This window comes from Megalops cyprinoides, chromosome 12 (assembly GCF_013368585.1).
Source record: "Megalops cyprinoides isolate fMegCyp1 chromosome 12, fMegCyp1.pri, whole genome shotgun sequence".
Taxonomy (NCBI): Eukaryota; Metazoa; Chordata; class Actinopteri; order Elopiformes; family Megalopidae; genus Megalops; species Megalops cyprinoides.
This window is the reverse complement of record NC_050594.1, coordinates 19,880,931-19,898,498: the sequence shown is the minus strand read 5'-3', so window position 1 is coordinate 19,898,498 and position 17,568 is coordinate 19,880,931. Positions and strand designations below refer to the sequence as shown.

Here is a 17,568-nt window from a genome sequence, read left to right as displayed (position 1 = left end):
TCGGTACACCTCAGATATTCGAACAATTGCTCAGTGTGACCCGTTGATTCTATTTATTTATGCTTGATCGCGCCAGGAAGTGGTGTAGGGCGAAAATACAGCTCAAGCTGCAGTGAACTGAGGTTGAAGCTGACAGGTAAACTAATTAATGCAACGCTGTCTGGCCTCTATATTTGAAATGTACTTTATGGCTAGCCGTTTTATCATTTATGCGGCGCCTATCGAATGTGGCAAATGCACAATATATAATTTAGAGACTTTGGAAACTTGAACCTGGAAAGATTGTCTCCTTTTCTGGGCCTGAGATGGGGAGACCTCAACTCACCCCACCTTAAAATGTGTGATCAGAGCTCTGGAAAGCCCCTGCAAAGTGTTTGCCAGTTGTATACCAATCTCTACAGGTCATTAATTTTTAAACGTGTTTTCTGCTTTATTAAGGTTACGATTATCTCAATCTGTATGTTGCAGGGAATCGGTGTAATTCATTAATAAACATGAGTATTACCCTCAAGTGAACATGAAAACACATTGCGCAATGCTTTGGTGGAAGTTTGAAGCTTGCACTGTAACGTAAATGACTTTATAAAATGCCCCCTGAAAGCTCGGAGGACGGTACGTCACAGGATTTACAGTGCAACTTTCACATACATTCATACACCCGTCGAGCAATGGCACACACATCGACGATAGTTTAGGCAACAAAGTAGGAAGTGACGCTTCGAAAAGGGGGAAAAGTTTTCTGTCGTTTACAGGGAAACATATCTTGTTGGAGGGAAGATACCGTCGCCTGGTGGAAATAAGGTTAGAGCATTAATACAAATTGCTTTTGACTGTGTTGTGTTCACGTACGATTTACGTTATGTTAACGGCATGCCGACAGTGTAGTGTTCGGCGTGGTTTGTTTTTGAGTTTGCGGAAAGCCGCCCCAGGGAGGGTGCAATGAAATGTTCTGCGTAGCTTGCTAACTTAGCTTGCTAGCTACCTTATTGACATCAACAGCTGGTTTGTTTTTGCAAAATGTAAAAGTGACGGGGGAGGGGGTTATAAGTGCAAGTCCTCGTCCTGAATTCAACAAGCATTGTGTAAAGACGACTTTTAATGTTCTGCAGCAACAGGCGTCTAATCGATACAGTTAGTTAGTTCTGCGTCTTTAGGAAAAGGGTTGTGGCAGTCTTTTTGCCTGCCAAGGGTGGAGGTTGCTACGCTGCACGTTGCAAATCTCCTTTTCGTGGAGTCTGAGGTCGAAAAGAACAAAGACAAAGGGCGAGATAAACGGTGTAACAGTATTCGCCTATGCGATACAGTAAATGCATGGAACAATTAATTACAATATAGCCAGTTAGCAACTGTTCAACTATTCTGTGCTATGCACTAGCAATCGTAGCTGCGCTGTAGAATGCTGACGGCGATCGAAACCTACTTCACTGCGTTTTGCAACCCCCTGTTATGAAGGCAATTAGTAATGGCGTTTGTACTCTCCCGATTCGGTTCAGGTTTTACGAGGCCACGAAGACAGTTTATCAGTCGTTAGTTCGGTTTCAGAACGTGATAAACCTGTCGGTTACAAAATGGTTTTTGGTGTTCATCAACTTTGTATGCGTAAAATGCCACTTTCCTGCTTTTTGCAGATTTGGACTTCACTTGCAATACTGGATTAAATAATAAAATAATTATAGTAAAAAAACATCATCTAGGATGTGATTTCAACAGTAAAATAACGTTCATGAAATTGCTCGTGTTCGTGTTTGTGAAATAAAATCCGTGCAGCGTCGAACATTGATTGTACCCTTGGAAATATGGCCCTACGTATTATACTTACTTCTAATATTATGCAATGTTTTTTTGCAAAACTGGTGGTGTATGTCGCCTGTAGCGTCATGAGATCTGAGTGGAAGTTCAGTAAGTGCCACGTTTGCACAAAATGTGGAATTAAAAATCATTGTGGGAAGGATTGAAAATATGATTCCACCGAACTATATTCATCATGTTTCGTACACATAAAAACTGATAGGGTTGCACATCCATGCACCCCTTCTCATAATATTTGTCCCTTATCCTTTTGGTTAAAATAAAAGAAAATTAATATTGAATGTTGCCAACAAAAAAAGACATTGAGATTCCACTAGAGTGCTGAAGAGTACTATTTAAATTTTCAGTAGGATAAGCCAGTGTTATCTGAGTGGATTTGAAGATCAGCCATAATTTTCCCTCAGCAGGGAACATATTTACCAATGAAGAGCAATCTCTCAGAGCAAGCAGGATCTCCTTGCTTTCAGCTGCCACATGCACAGTCATGTCTGGCTGTGTTACTCAATAATCCTCCTGCAGGTAGTGTGTTTATGGCTAATATAGTCCTACCAGTCCCCAGCTAAACCCAAGAGCGCTGATGGCTAGCATAGTGCTATGTGCAATATTTGGTTTTGAAATTCGCCAGTCCCCTCTCACAGTGGAAGTCTCAAATTTTCAGAGACATTTTTAAACAAATCACAGCTGCTAGGTGAGGACAGGGGTTAAGTTTATCTGGCCAACTTGCTGCATAAAAACGGTAGTGAGGGTGATCTTTACATGTCACGCATTGTCACTTAAAATACATTTTGCCATTTAGCAGCTGCTCTCATGCAGAGCAGAAAGTATGTGAGTGTACAAGCTGCATCTAACAAAGTTGCAAGAAAGACCATGTACAGGACACCACTGACCACACTGGAAAATGTCAGCCCTAAGTAAAGAAATAACTAGCGCATACATGCATTGATACTGAAGTGCAGTACAACACACTGTATCGTAAGACTACAAAATAGTAGAAGAACCACAACATACTCTGCAGTAATATTTAAGCATAACTACACAAATGAGGAAGGGTAGTTTATGCTTGGGTAAGGGAGCAGCAATGCATGGGGTCTTCAGTCTGTCAGATGATGGTAAAGCAGCTCCATTGTTCTGATCACCGCATTGGGTTCAGAACAGATGGAGGACACAGCCAGGATGTGCAGCTATGAGGGGGACACAGCCTGGTGTCCTGAAGTTGCAGAGCAGAGTGCCTTGGCATGTGATGTGTGATAGACCATGATGATGGATTGTAGGTAAGGGGGAGTCATTCCCCTCACTACCCAGTGGGCTAACACCAGTGTTGAAACGCATGCCTGGTTTTATCAGTGAACAGTGGAGGGAGTCAGAAGGACTAAGACACGGGAGGATTTGGTCACAATGTGGACTAGCTGAACAGCAGCAGTCTGGATGAGTGCAAGAGTTTGATTGTACATCTGCAGAGGCCAGCAAGGAGGGAGTTGCAGTAGTCCAGGTGGAACAGGACCAGGGCATGAACCAGAGGCTGGATTGAGTGGGTAGTGAGGAAAGGGTGGATTCTACTCACATAGGAAGAATCTGCAGGTTGTACTAATGACCACTGTATGGTCCTCGAAGGTCAACCTACTGTCACCCCAACACTCATGTACAATGTAAACATAAAGGGGCCGAGCACAGAGCCCTGGGGGACTCCTTTTGAGGAGCTATGACAGGTTGAGACTTCTGCCCTCCAGGCCATGTAGTAGAAATGCCCAGAGAGGAAGGATGAGATACAGCTATGAACAGTGCCAGAAATGTCCATTGCTGCCAGGATAGACAGAAGTGGTTCTGTGTCAAAGGCCGCAGAAATGTCAGCAGAACAGCAGAGTGGGAGGCAGCTCTTGCAGTGTGAACGGCATTTGTGATGGAGAGAAGTGTCATTTCAGTAGAGTAGCCAACCTTGAATCCTGGCTGGTCAGGTGGTGCGGGTCATTCTGTGTAAGAAAAATGGACAATTGTTCAAAAACAGCATGTCCAAGGGTTTTCGAGAGGAAAGGGAAAAGTTGTTGTTCAAGTCCAACAATGGTTTCTACCGCTGGGTTGTGACCCAAGCCTGCTAAAAGGCAGAGGGGACACAACTGGTGGCCATGGAGGAGGTGTTCTGGGAAGTGATGAATGGGACAAGATTAGGTGACATTCCGTGGAGAAGAGGAGGGGGGTCAGGCCCAAGGAACAGGTGGTTGGAGGATGAGACATCAAAAGTTCTGAGGCCTTAGTGTCTGTGAGGAGAGAATGCAGAGAATGAGGGGTGAGTAGCCCAGGGTGAGCATCAGTGAGCTGGGGGCTGAGTGACTGGGTCATGGGTTGGTTGGAGGAGTTGCGAAAGACAGCAACTTTCTCCTAATAGTACAGCACAGGATCATCTGCAGGGGGGAGGTGGGGGCAGGGCCAGTTTACTGTGCATGGACTCCATCATAATGAGTAGTAATGACTCACCAGGACTCCCCCTCAAGCATTCTTCCTGAAACCTAGGACTCACTATAAGATTTTTGACAATCATTACCCAGTGTACTGTGTGAGTATGTCTGCCATATTATACAACTTAGCTACAGTTGAATGAGCTATGAACTGACATACAGCTTCTTAAAATGGGGGCAGCATATGTATTTTCATTTCACAGTGGCAGTAAAAATTTTTACCACAAGTGTTGCCAGACTTTCTGTTTTGTCTCTAGCTTACTCAGAGACTAGAGTGCAAGGAATGTAACTGTGGGACATACAAAATCACCTATTGTTCCCAACCAAACTATTTCTTCCAAACTGGTTTTTGTTGTTGCTGTTGCTGAAGCATCAAGGTCTCTGAGGATAATTGAAGTAAACGTTAATGTCATTTTATTGCTGTCAGGGGCTTTACCGCCATTGATGACTGAAAGAAGGAAGGGAAGTAGAACCATGAACTGTCACCCAAAAAACTGTTAGTGCTCCCATTTATGTCTGTTATATTTCCTTTTAACTGCTCTCAGCTGCTGCCACCCATAGGTAGGCCCAGCCACTCAGGGGAGATCATGGGCATTCTCCTGCGACAGAAAGTTGGAAAGTAAATAGTTATTTCTCTTTTAAGAAATATCTACTCTTAAGTTGCTAATAGCCTGATTATTTCTGATGATCTGTCCTTACACTAACCAGCCACAATAAGCGCTCATAACTTGCTAGAATCAAAATACCTATTTGCTAGAAAGTTTTTGCTACCGCTGATTAAGCACTTTGCTTTCTTGAGTGCTGACTGGTCAGTGAACAGTGGCTGAGTGGGTATGAGGCAGTTGTGAAAGGTTAGTTTAAGATTCTCAAAATCAATGAATACATATTTGTACTGGCTAATCCATTGCTAAATCAAAGACAGAATATAAATGCTGAAAACCTAAGTGCAGATATTTCTCAAAAATGGGCATGAGTTTGCCAAGATATTTTATGGCAATTTGATAACTCTCACCTGATTGGCTCTGTCTCATGCTGGGTACGACAGCTCCATACATAACTGCCAGTTCTTGGGCTGTTACTCAGAGAATGCAGCGATGTGGAATTATGAGTGGGTCTAGTCTGGCCCGAAATGAAAGACAGTGGGAAAGAGGTGGAACCCAAATTCTACTGTTGGTTCCTGGTTGTAGTTCATACAGTGGAAAAGCCCCCTGTCTTTCTTCTTCCACATCTCTCACTGAAATGCTCCTTGAACATTACAGTTTAGAATGGCCATTTTTCAATTTTTTGTCCTTTTTGTCTGCTTGTTATGTGTAACCCAACACTATGTGATTGTGGAAATTTTAGCTTGAACTGTTAGAAATGTATTCATAGCTTGTTGGTAATAGCAAGCAATTATTATATCTCATAGGCACCTGATGTGCTTACAATAACTGCACTCTCTGAATTGCAACAATTACCATAAACTGCAGTAATTGTCAGGACTAAATGGCAGCTAAAAAAATACTGTCTGAGCTATGTGTGTATGGTCTAGAAGTATTTGACTGGATGGGCCTTATAAGTATAGAACAGTTCTGAAGAAACCTGCTTTTGATGTAAGTGGTCCAATAGAGGAGTCAATTTGGAAGTAAAAAAAAAAAAAAAAAAAAACCTCCTTGCAAGGGGAACCCGTACTGTTGAAAGTGCTATCTTTCAGATGAGTCATCTTGACATCTTGTGGTAATTAAAGATCCAGTGACAATCTGCAATAACTGTAACCTCAGTTCTGTGGCCATATTCCTTATACATTTCTCTGAATTTACACGTTCAACAATTCTAACCTTGATGGGGCTAACTTGATCCTTGTTTCCTCACTAGCTGTTTTGTGAGCATGTTGACATAGTGACTCTGGCCCAAATGCACCCAGAGAAAACGGATACACAAATACATGAATTGAATGTGAGTACAAAAATTTCAACCCCTGCAATATTACATGGTGATTATAATTTACCTTTTTTCTGTGTTGGAAGGCAAAGAGGTTTTCTGGTTTGTAAGTTTGTATTTTTCTTGGGGGGTGGGGGTGGGGGGTGGGAGGTGTAAAACAGCTCTGACCGGTTTAGTCACTTTGCAGGTTCCTGATTGGCGTTTTCAGCTCTACAATACCTTCCATGGCCTGAGCTGGATAAGGTACCCTAATGGCAACAGCTGTGTCAGCACAGGAAGTGAAAGCATGAAAAATTGCAACTTTTTCTTTTCACACCAAAGTGAGGGGGAGGGGGATGTGGGGAGTCACTGTAGTAACTACCTGAAGCAGGCGGGTGGGAATGACACAAGTACAGTAGCAACATCTGTTGTTTTTCTTGTGATCTGAAAATTGTTCGTATGGTGAACCTGACAGGAAATTTCAAAACTTTTTTTTTTTTTAAACCTGTATCGTATAGATTGTTGCTTTGTCTTTCAGAGGCAACTTCTGCCCTGTGTAGTGAGTGTGGTATATAAAGATGTTAAAATGAATTATCGGTATGTGAACCACTAGTGCTAGGAATTCTTTATGTTCTATTTTTCTGTTGTGTAATTGGGGTTGCTTTTGAATGTATACCTGAATAACCAGTTTCTTTCTCATTGTACTCAAAGTCATGATGATTTGCCTTGCACTGTCAGCAAAAATTGTTTTGGTTTATTTTCTCCTCAGTTTTAACACAGTTGATGGACTAAACTACCAGTGAAATATGTAATTACTCGTAGTGGTTGGGCTTATAAATATAAAATATTAAATGAGGGTCTGATCGGTCCAGGAGTTTGAGATGGAGTGCGTGCAAAGAAGCTTTTTAGTGCACTCACAGGGAAGACACCAGAGGCCCTCAACTTGAGGTAGGCTGATTAGTGCCAGTTAGGAGCTAAACAAAAACATTTTTCCTGTCAAGGTCTCTGAAAGCCACGTAACGTGTTTCATATCATATTTGTTTTTATGTGTTTGCATCCCATGAAATGTACTTAACAGGAAATCAGTTTCCACAGTGAATTCTAAAGGGAAACTAGAAGCTGTACGCCAGGGCCTTGCAAGTGTCTTTCTGGCGGAATTTCCCTGCCGGGTTGGAGAGAGGGTGCACAGTAATTTACAGCGCTCCACATGGAAGGGAAGTGCCTTATATGGACATGGAAGTAGGCGTGGCAAACTGACTGGACAGGATCACAAGACTAAGCTGAAAGCGACTGTGTTCGTGTGAGCGTTTACTGGGAAGAGGAGGGCTGTGGCGGAATTGGCTTATACGTGTGTACATGTTAGTGCTATCTCGATGCAATAGTATGCAAGAGAAAGACGGTACACTTTAGATTTTCCGTCGTGCTTCTCTTTTTTTCCCCAGCCGTTTTGCAAATAATTAGGCAGCACCGATACTCGACTTGACTGGAAGCGAAATAATATCGTGAACTCAGCACAGCATGACTCAACCTTGGAGATGCATGCAGTCATTTCTGTTCGATCACAAACTGGGTGCGTGGACCACGCAGTTATGTTGGGAGTACTCGAAGGAGCTGGAGAGAAACGTTACAATCGTGATCATGGTGAGTGTTGCTGGTTTTGTCTATCTGCGTTTAAAGCAAAACTTGAACCGTGGATCATGCAAATAGCTAACATTACACGCTGCAACCAAGGCCAAAGTTCGTTTTCATGTCCAAATAAAATATCTCGATGATTTGCATGTATAAATATGAGTATATTCAAGTTGATGGCTGGTTGTCGATGTTAATTCTCACAACTGTGTGTTTGTTTTGATAGTTATTGTGTCCATTTGTATATACGACGTAGCTCCAGACCTGAGTAACTAGTCAAGTAGCTAGCAAAATCGCCAAGACCATGGTTCTCTTTACAGTTTTTTTTTCTTCGTAATTGATCAATCTTGCAGCTCGTGTTCCCCGGATTGGGTGCATTGTTGCCGTACTTTATTGCAGTGTACCACGGCATTAGTGACTGGATAATCCCTTTCCTGCAACAAAGGACTTCTCGTAAATAGCGCTGAGCTGGCTGGTGATAGAGGGGGGTCCGGGAAGGGTTCTGGTGTAGTACGCAGCATGTTTTTCTCCTTTCCTGAGAGGAATTCTCGCTGTTGTATCTAATGATAATGACTGCGGGTTCACAAACCTCTCAGCGATGATGTCAGGGCTGCACGTTCTTTGCTGTTTAAATTAAGATCTGGGTCGGGATTAGGCAATTACGCTTGACGTTAGAAGCCTATTAAACGCGTTTACAGTACGTTTGGTTCTAACGGGGTCTCTTTATGTAACTCCTTACTTGCTGTGGGGAGCAATGATGACATATTAGCGAGGTAGCTTGCTTAGTCTGGCTAATTACTCGGTTTTAGTGCCATCGTTTGCGGTGGAGTCTTCAATGGTCAATGTTCCATACTGCAGCTACTTTTGGAGATGTAGCAATTAAGGTGTTAGGTAGCAATTCATACACCGTTACAAAGCGAGCTCGTGTAGCTAGCGGCACAGCTATGTGTGGTGTTCACAACGAATTGCACGCCAGTCATAACAGCTTGTACAACGTGTAGCTGGAGAGTGTACAGTAGGTGCTGATTGTTATGAACGTAGTGTCAGTAAACAAGATACTGCAGTCGACCTCAGTCATTTTCGATGTAAATAACTGGAAAAACATGCTGCAACCCCCCTTCAAATTTGTCAGAAATTCCCTCCGTCTCTCAACCCAATGAACTGTTGTCAAATAGCCATGCGCCTCTTCTATGTAGGATGTGAACAGCTGCGGCTGTCTATTTTGAGGTGCGTGTGTGTTTACTCATGTAGCTGACTTAGAAATAGAATATAGGCCTATCAGACCAGCTATATGTTTTAGAATGGGAGCCCGAAGTTTTCCAAAGCGGTGTTTCAAGCAAGGTGAGGTTTAAAATGTTTAACTCGTGCACTGAATGTCGTCGTTCAGCATCCCCGAGGTCCCTTAACTTTTGCAACTTTGTGCCAGTGACGAGTGTCTACTATAGCATAAATTCAAATGCTGCTTTATTTAAATGTATCGTTTTGTTTTACTACAGTGGGCGTTGAGTGGAGTAATCTTGCACATTTGTTTGTCAGGAGGGAGTGGTGATTGGCATTGTCATGGGCAGTGACTGGATTGCATTCATATAGAAACACCTCTGCTAGGTACAGAAAAAATCCAAATGACAAATTACACCATCAAGTGGTTAGATTACATGAGATACCAAAGTAGGTGATAGAATGAGCCACTGTGTCTTTAAATGTAGCTCTCCTGACGTTCCGCACTGGTGTAAACGCCAGTGGTTTCCTGCATGATTGTAAAAGTTGCAGGGAGGCAGCGTTTTGCACTACGGCGGAGCAGAGCAGGCCTTGAATCAAGTTGCTGTTTTCTGTGTTGGTGACCTGTTTCAGGAAGCGTGTGAGACCTGGGGATGAGGAAATCGCAGACCACTCTCACTTCCTCACTCTGTCTTCATGCTTGCCCCACTTCTCTCTGCTCTTAGCCTGGCTAATGCAAGTGGTATTTGGTCAAACAAAACTGAATATAAAAGCTAAGTATGAAGAAAGAAGAATGTGTTTTGAAAATACCTTGGAGATGGAATCAGTTCTGCCATTTAATGTCACATCTTGTTTTTTATAATTCTGCTTTCTCTTTCTAATTATAAACATCTGATTTAAGGTTTCTTCATTAAGGTTTCTTCTTGTGTTGCAATAAAGTAAAACTTTCTGATGTCCTGTGTATTTTCATCCTGTGTTTAGTGAATGATTGAGAGTTTGATATAATTTGCATTCATTTAAAATGCCCCTTGTACTTGGGGATTGTTTGACCCTAGTCTTGTGTAAACAAATCGTTAAGGCATTTTTAAACATGGGATGGTCATCTTGAGTTGGTCTTTAGGATTAACAGAAAATCAGTTGGTTCAGCAGGTGACAAAGGGTCCTGGTATGATGGCGTCTTTGAGATGCTAAACAGGGGCCGAGTAAATAGCTTTTTAGCAAACATGCACAATTAGATTATGCAACAGTGGCTCTCAGGAAGACTGTGCCACCAGTTTACGGGGGTGATTGTTGTTCTTTTAAGACTGTCAGATTTCTACCGCAGAAGCTTTGTTGCTAGTGTTGTTATGCATGGACATGCGGTATTATGATAATTAAAAGTGAATCCTTTATTTCTGCTGTATTGATGGAAGACTGCAGAGCACAGACAGAAAATGCCATCCAAAACGGTGCGTGGTTTCCATAGAGAGGTTTCGCATCTCCCCTCTGCGTGTGCAGAAGTGTCAGGGGACGTAAATTGAAGCTGGCCCTGCACTGCTGGTTCTCTTTTAGAAAAGCTTGAGGTGAAATCTCAGTATGAAAACTGTATCCTGTAATGTCAAATCTTACTGAGATTATTACCACAGTGTTGCCATAGCAATAACAGGATTTTGTCTGGGTGGATTTTTAGTGTTGCTATCATTTCAGTGGCTGGTATACAGGAGGTTTGCATATATTTTATTTAAAACAAAATTAGTTGAGTGCATGTGAAAATGGAGACAATGGAACGAGAGACTTAATCCTTGCTTCCTTTTGCTCAAATTGCATGTGGGTTAATCAGGGTAGAGAAAGATTTTCTGACACACAGTGGACATTTTGTTTTTGTTGAAGCATCAGTATTTATTGGCTGGTGTATTACTTCCCTCTGATCCATGAATCTATGCAAGACTAGATGCAGGGGGCATCAGGGCCATCTCCCCAGGACACAGAGGGATCAGACCACATTGCGGGAAGGGCAAGTCAGGTTATCATACTGTGGGAGATATGCAGGCCTGCACAGAATCGGGGTCACGTGTGAGTGTAATCTGGAATAAAACTGTGATTTGCTCCATTGCAAATGGTGCACAATCTGAATTGTTCTATCAAGAAATTAAAATGTGTAAATGTGAATTGGGGGTTAATTTGTACAATATCCCTTCAGTAGATAGTCTAGCTCCTTAAATTAACTAAAAAAACAACATGCAGTGCAAGTTTTCTATATGGTTAACACATAAGTTTCCATATGACATGAATCCTATCCTAATATCAAATGGAAATCTGCTCATCATATTTTAGTATCCCTATTACATGAATCTCTGTAAGTACTAACTAAGATATGGGTAGTTGGAAAATGAAAGTTTTAGGAAACTTGTATGTGTGCTAAAATTAGAGGTGTTCACTAATATATTTGTAACATTGCTGTAAAATTTGGTTCTGGTATAAAAGGAATTACTGCAACACTGGTTGCTTTAAATTTAAGGGGCACAGTAGCTGTATGCAGTCTAACGTAGGTGTGACGACTGGCTGTACAAGCCCCTTGTCCTTTGTTCCTACTGTTGTACCCTTCCTGAGCTGCCTGTTCTTGGCCCCGGCCCAGCTGTGTTTCGACAGCTTTTTTCCACGCTGCCGAAAAGAGTTTGGGTTACCTCAGTCCAGCAAGCACTCTGGTACTAGGGCAGTGGGTGGGGTTTGCTAACCTTGTGAGCATATCTGGTGAGGTACATATGTATAGCTGTGCCCGCTGGCAAGCTATAGAATTTCATGCTGCAAGGATAGTGTTTGCAAGTTTGAGAATTATCGAAACACTGCCAGCAAGGCTCAGTGGCTCTTTTCCTCCCATCTTATATTCCTATAATTTACTGTCATTTACATTCATGCTCCCCTATAAAAGTTAAATGTTAAACATCTTAATTCAGGTGCTTTAATAAAAAAAAAAGCAAATGTGGGAGGGGGGATTATTTCCATATGATAAGTCTGTGCCTTTACAATATTTTACTTTTGCGTCCCGAGTGGCTCAGTCAGCAAGGCTTAGAGCATAGGCCAATTCCTACTGCACTGGTTCAAACCCAACAGAGTCATGTGCCGGCAATGACTAGAATCCCACTGTGGCGGGAATGAATTGGCTTTATTCCATCTGGGAAAGGGGTGGGTAGGTCAGCCAGGTCAGCCGGTGCTTCAGCCTCTCACCGTTCTCAGGCACCCTCCGATTTGTCAGGCTCCTGAGTGTTTCTGGGATGATGTCAGTGGAGTAGCACCTATGCTCCAATGAGCGCCCACTCCACTCTAGTGCTCTGTGTGACTCTAAGTGCAATAAATAGCTGTTGGCTTTGTGCGAGTGTATCGGAAGATTGCATTCATCCCACTTCAGTACTCCTGGATGAGTCGCGGTGAGTCGTGGTGACTCGCAGTGATGCAACAATAATGTGCAATTGGTAATCACAAAACAGGGTTCCATAAGGTGGGGGAGCATCAAAAAGATGCTTAGCTATGAATTCTTGACAGAAGTGAGGAAGTTAGGGCCTTTTTACCTGTTCTGTGTGTGTTCATTCAGCTTTAAATCAAATGCTCTGCACCAATGTATATACGAGAAAGATGGGTGCATCTGTTCAGCAATTATCCAAAAAGTCAAGAGTGTTTCCACAATTATGGCAAGGGATGCTATAAGATGAAAATTGAGTATCTATCAATTCTGCTTTTCCTGCAATGTTTTAAGGTCAAACTGCATGGTTATAAATTGTAGTTCTTTTGAACTGAGTAGTCCAGTCCTGCTGTTTTGATGCTTTTTGTGCTATAATGCATAGTAACATGATACACAAGTCAAAACAAAACTATGCCCCCGAGACCTCAGAACTAGAAAATAGTGCAAATTACTTTGTACATGTTAACATGATTTAGATTACTAGTTAGAAATATTTTACATTGTTTTCCCCTTACTTAATATGCTTAAAAGTAAATGAAAAATATTGTACAGACTTGTGATGCGAGTGTAAAGCGCAGTGTTGTTAAAAATAGCTCTGTTCAAGGCTCTCTGACCAGTGTACAAGCCTGCATTGTGAGAAATGCAATGGAGGCACAACTGCCAGGCTGGCAAATTCAGCTGTGGTTCAGCAACTCTGGCCATAACACTGACAGATGGAAACCACAGATGAAATTTCTTATAGCATGTTAACACTAGCCTGGGTTCCACTACACCTGTGCATGGCTGTGTTTTTTGTTGCATTTATATTAGATGCAAGCTGAGACAGATATATAGAGGCTTTCCTACATGATGCTCTTTGTGATCAAAGGGGAGCATACATGTCGAAATAGGTATTTTTCATGACCTTTTTGTGGAATGTGGATGTCTTTTTGTTTGCCCCTATAAATGAACGACATTAAAATGAACAAAAAGATGTTTCTTGTGGTAACAAAATTAAAAGTAACCTTATACAGCAGGGTAAAGGTATAGGGAATGATTTCGATAAGTACTGGTTCCTTATTCCAGCGCTGTGTTGCAATGAAACCTGTCTGAGAATGTGAAGAGCTCCTTAACTATCTGCATGAAGTACCCACTCTGTCTTTCTACAGGCGTGCTCCTGGAAGTGCAGGCAGAGAACTGAACTTGAGACACACAATACTGTTTAATGCTGTATGTTGGTGTAGCTAAATTTCAAAGACTAAACCCTTAATTTTTCTCAAATGAGTGAGTTTTAACTCAGCATACTCTTGTGGCCCTACACTGGAATGCCAACTGCCCGTGATGTCTTGTGCTGCCAACTTAGCCGGTTAAGTGTAATTAATGATAATTTGTGTTGTGTGTAGCAGCAAAAAAACAAGCTGTCAGAAGTGTATGCAGATGATGTTTGCCGTAGCATAATCACTTAGTATCTGTCAGTCTCTGTGTTCCAGTTTGTTTCAAGCCAGCTTCTGTACAAACAAATGTAAATATGGGTGGAGTGAGGGGAAATTGACCTCTGGCTGGGATCCGGGGCAGACATCCTTGCAGAAATAAAAAAAGTCAAAACAAAAAAGCCCAGATGGCTCATAAGCACTAAAGCCCATAGTCAGTAAATTTGTGAAGTCAATTGAACCTAACTTATTTTTTTTAATCTCGCAGTACAATCAGTTACAACTTGTATGTCTGTATTGGATACAAGAAAGTTTACATACTGTTTTTTAAATAATTGTATGTTCAAATTTTCTTATGTGGAAAGCATACTCAAGCATCTCTGCTGAGTAGGTAATAATTCTCTTCCGAACTGGGAATTCAGTATGCAGCTTTCTTGACTCCTGTTATGATTGCCTGGTTAGCGCTGGATCTGTAAACTCTGTATGCTTTTGAGATTAATGGGAATAAAGTCGTTTCCAGCAGTGAAATGTTTAATGAGGCTATTTATAAAGTTAGTGGCCTGCCTCTGATTTGTCAAAAATGGGACAGATCCCTTAGCCTAATTTTGTTGTAGTATCGTGTCGGTATTGGAAGATCTCCCTAATCCCATTGTTTTTTTTAAACATGTATTTAGTTGCAGTTTTCTTTCAAATGTCTCTAGTTGCCTGGAGAGAGATGTTTGCAGACCCACCCTGTGTGTTATGTGAATGTGTATGCTTCTATCATGTGAGCTAAGCTGCTAATGACATCGTTCCCCCCTAAATCCCATCTATCCCTTTCACTGTTGCTCTTCATTAAAGGGCTGCAGCAGCCAGCACCTTTACAAAGCAAAGAAGGGGTTGATAATGGGACACCTGCTGGGTCTTAAGTACAACTCTGTGACAGACCCGTTCACGCCTGACCTCTCTCTTTCAGGGTGCCGTCTATGAATGAAGGCCACAAGCAGACCCTCAGACGTCTCAATCCAGCAACCTTGGAACAGAGGAGGAGGAGGAGAGGGGCGTGTGATCGCCAACCTCTAGTCCTCTCCCTTGCGATTACCCCCTGTGGAGCTGTGACAGCCGCCCCTTAAGATATATATATATTTTTTTTACATTTTTCTCCATTAAAACTGCTAACCAGTCACAGACCAGTGGAGAGCTAGAAACAGACTATTAGGCTCAGTAAAGACAGGCTGTAGGGCTTGTCATTATCGTGTGGTAGGGCATTTGGAGCACCCTGCCCCCCCACCCACCTCCTTCATTGATGACCAAGCCATGAGCTTGCCACCCCAGCAGAAAGCCAACGCCAAGAGGACGGGTAAACGCATCACCTTTTTCAAAGACAAGGGCGTAGCCATGAAGGAGCCAGTGCAGCAACCTGAGGGGGCCTACTTCAACCTGGGGCCCTCTGCCGCGGAGCAGAGGCCGGGTGAGGCCGGGGCCGTCGTGGTCTCCAGCTCGGAAGCACCGCACATGTACCTGAACTCCGTGATCTTCAGCCCAGAGAAGGGCGAGCAGAGCCGGGGGCATTACCAGCAGACGGTGAAGTGGGCGCACCAGGACCCGGCGCAGCAGCCCGCCTGGGCCCAGGGCATGCCCATGCCCTCCTGGGGCCAGGGCTTCCCCCAGTACCTGGGAGGCATCGGCATGAATGAGCCCAGGGGCCAGGCGGCCTTCCTGAAGCCCACCAATGAGGGGGTCTCGATGCAACCGCCCAGGCGGGCCCCGGAGAAGCAGCTGCCCAACCCCGCCGACCGGGACGCGGCAAAAGCGTCTGGCCTGGCAGCAGACTGGGAGCAGCAGCAGCAGCAGCAGCAGCAGACTGTAGCTGCCATGCAGCACGCCCAGGTGCAGTCCTTCCAGCACGGCCATAAGCCCGGCGTGCTGCCCAGCCAGCCGCATGCCGCGGCACACACCGCGGCCAGCTCCGTACTGCAGCCCTTCCAGATAGCTTTCGGGCAACCCAAGCAGCACCTGGCCTCCGACTACTACCAGGTGTTCCAGGGCAATAGAACCCTGCCCAACATGAACTATGGCATGCCACCAAAATCCCAACACCAGCTTCAGCACCTGCAACACCATCAACAGCTGCAGCAGCAACAGAGACAACAACAGCAGCAGCAGCAGCAGCAACAACAGCAGCAGCAGCAGCGGCAGCTTCAGCAGCAGCAGCAGCAACAGCTTCAGCTTCAGCAACAACAACAACAACAGCAGCTGCAGCAGCAACAGCTGCAGCAGCAACAGCAGCTGCAGCAGCAGCAGCAACAACAGCTGCAACAGCAACAGCAGCAACAGCCTCAGCATCAACAACAGCAGCAACAAATGCAGCACCAAAATCAACACTTTGAGTACTTCTCTGGCACCCATCTTATGCACCCCCACTCACATCTCCAGCAGCCCCCACCTCAGGCTCTGGGGCCGCAGGGGCCCTGTGTCCAAGTGCCCCTAGAGCCTCTGGACTCTGATCCTCAGAAGTTCTCATCCGGATCCCAGCAGCCCACAGAGGCCCCTCAGCCGGTTCCCCGCAGGTCTCGCCGGCTCTCCAAGGAAGGCGTGCCTCCGTCAGGCGACAACCCCTTCCTCGCACCGATGACCCAGCCAAGCCAGGGATCCCAGAATGGAGGTCCCGAGGCGAGAGGGCCCCCTGCGAACGAGGACATCCAGGCAGCGCCCACAGGTGTCATCCAGAGCACCCACAGGAAGCGGAGGGCCTCCCAGGAGGTGAACCTGGAGACGCTGGCTCAGAAGGCTTCGGAAATGGAGTCCTTACCCCCGCAGGTCATCAAGGTAACCTACCAGTCTCAAGCTGTCTGTTGCCTGTTGTGTTGGAATACAGCTGAGGAGCGGGGGAAAATATTTGTAGGGGTCCACAACTGGGTTGCTGGTTAATGTGAAGCGGGAACAACACTGTTTGAATTTATGGGCAGAGTGATGTGTGGAAAATAAGAGATGAAGCTCAGGTTTATGGAATGTAAGAGGAAGGTATAATATAAGACACCTTCCAAATATCCAAAATTGGCTTTTGGATGAGGTTGATTTTTATTTGTCTAGTGTTTACCACTGCCCTCTGAAATACAGGTGAAGCATTAAAGCGCTGGCTGCAAAAGTCCTTTTAAGTCCCAGAAAAGGTTTTTCTTTTTTTTCAACTTTTCATTCCTGCCTTTGTTGAACTTGTAACAAACATACAGGAACTGCACAAAGATATAATGAAAATATGATGCTTTCCTTCACACCTGTGGGTAGTCGTTGAACAGGAATGTGTAGACGTATGCACTTGGACTATGTTTATATTTCCTTCTATCCCTGTTGCTCCTGCAGTGAAACAGGGCAGAAATGACATGGACACGCAATATGTAAACACCCACCAATGCAAACAGAAACCTGGCACCTTCTGTGGTGCAGTGGGTTAGTGCTGTGTGGTGTTGCGGCAGAGAGAGGGAGAGATATGCACAAAGAGTACCGCTATTTTTCTGTGAGAAAGTGTGTGTGTGCGGGTGTGTGAGAGCGAAAGAGAGGGAGGAAGAGATGGAGAAAGGGTTGCATTATGTGCTTGTGTGAGGAAGTGGGGGTACAGATATAAATGCTGAAATTGAGAAAGCTGGAGGGAGGGATGTGTCTGTATTTGCCCTCTCACAAAACGCACACACACACATGCACACACGCACACCCGCGCACATTTCTCCTCTCTAATCAGCAC

The 17,568-nt window shown here is 44.1% G+C and overlaps 1 protein-coding gene across 9 annotated transcripts in view; it reads left to right on the top strand.

Annotated features, from left to right (window-relative positions):
- The first annotated feature begins 549 nt into the window (after positions 1-549).
- Positions 550-17,568, top strand: part of mideasb (mitotic deacetylase associated SANT domain protein b) — a 34,179-nt gene continuing 17,160 nt past the window's right edge. For 5 of the 9 annotated variants that reach the window (XM_036542604.1, XM_036542601.1, XM_036542605.1 and 2 more), the window contains exons 1-2: positions 623-801; positions 14,806-16,658. In XM_036542604.1, the coding sequence (XP_036398497.1) occupies positions 15,147-16,658 (1,512 nt within the window). In that variant the 5' untranslated portion in view covers positions 623-801; positions 14,806-15,146. The other 4 variants (XM_036542599.1, XM_036542598.1, XM_036542600.1 and 1 more) reach the window with 4 other exon arrangements.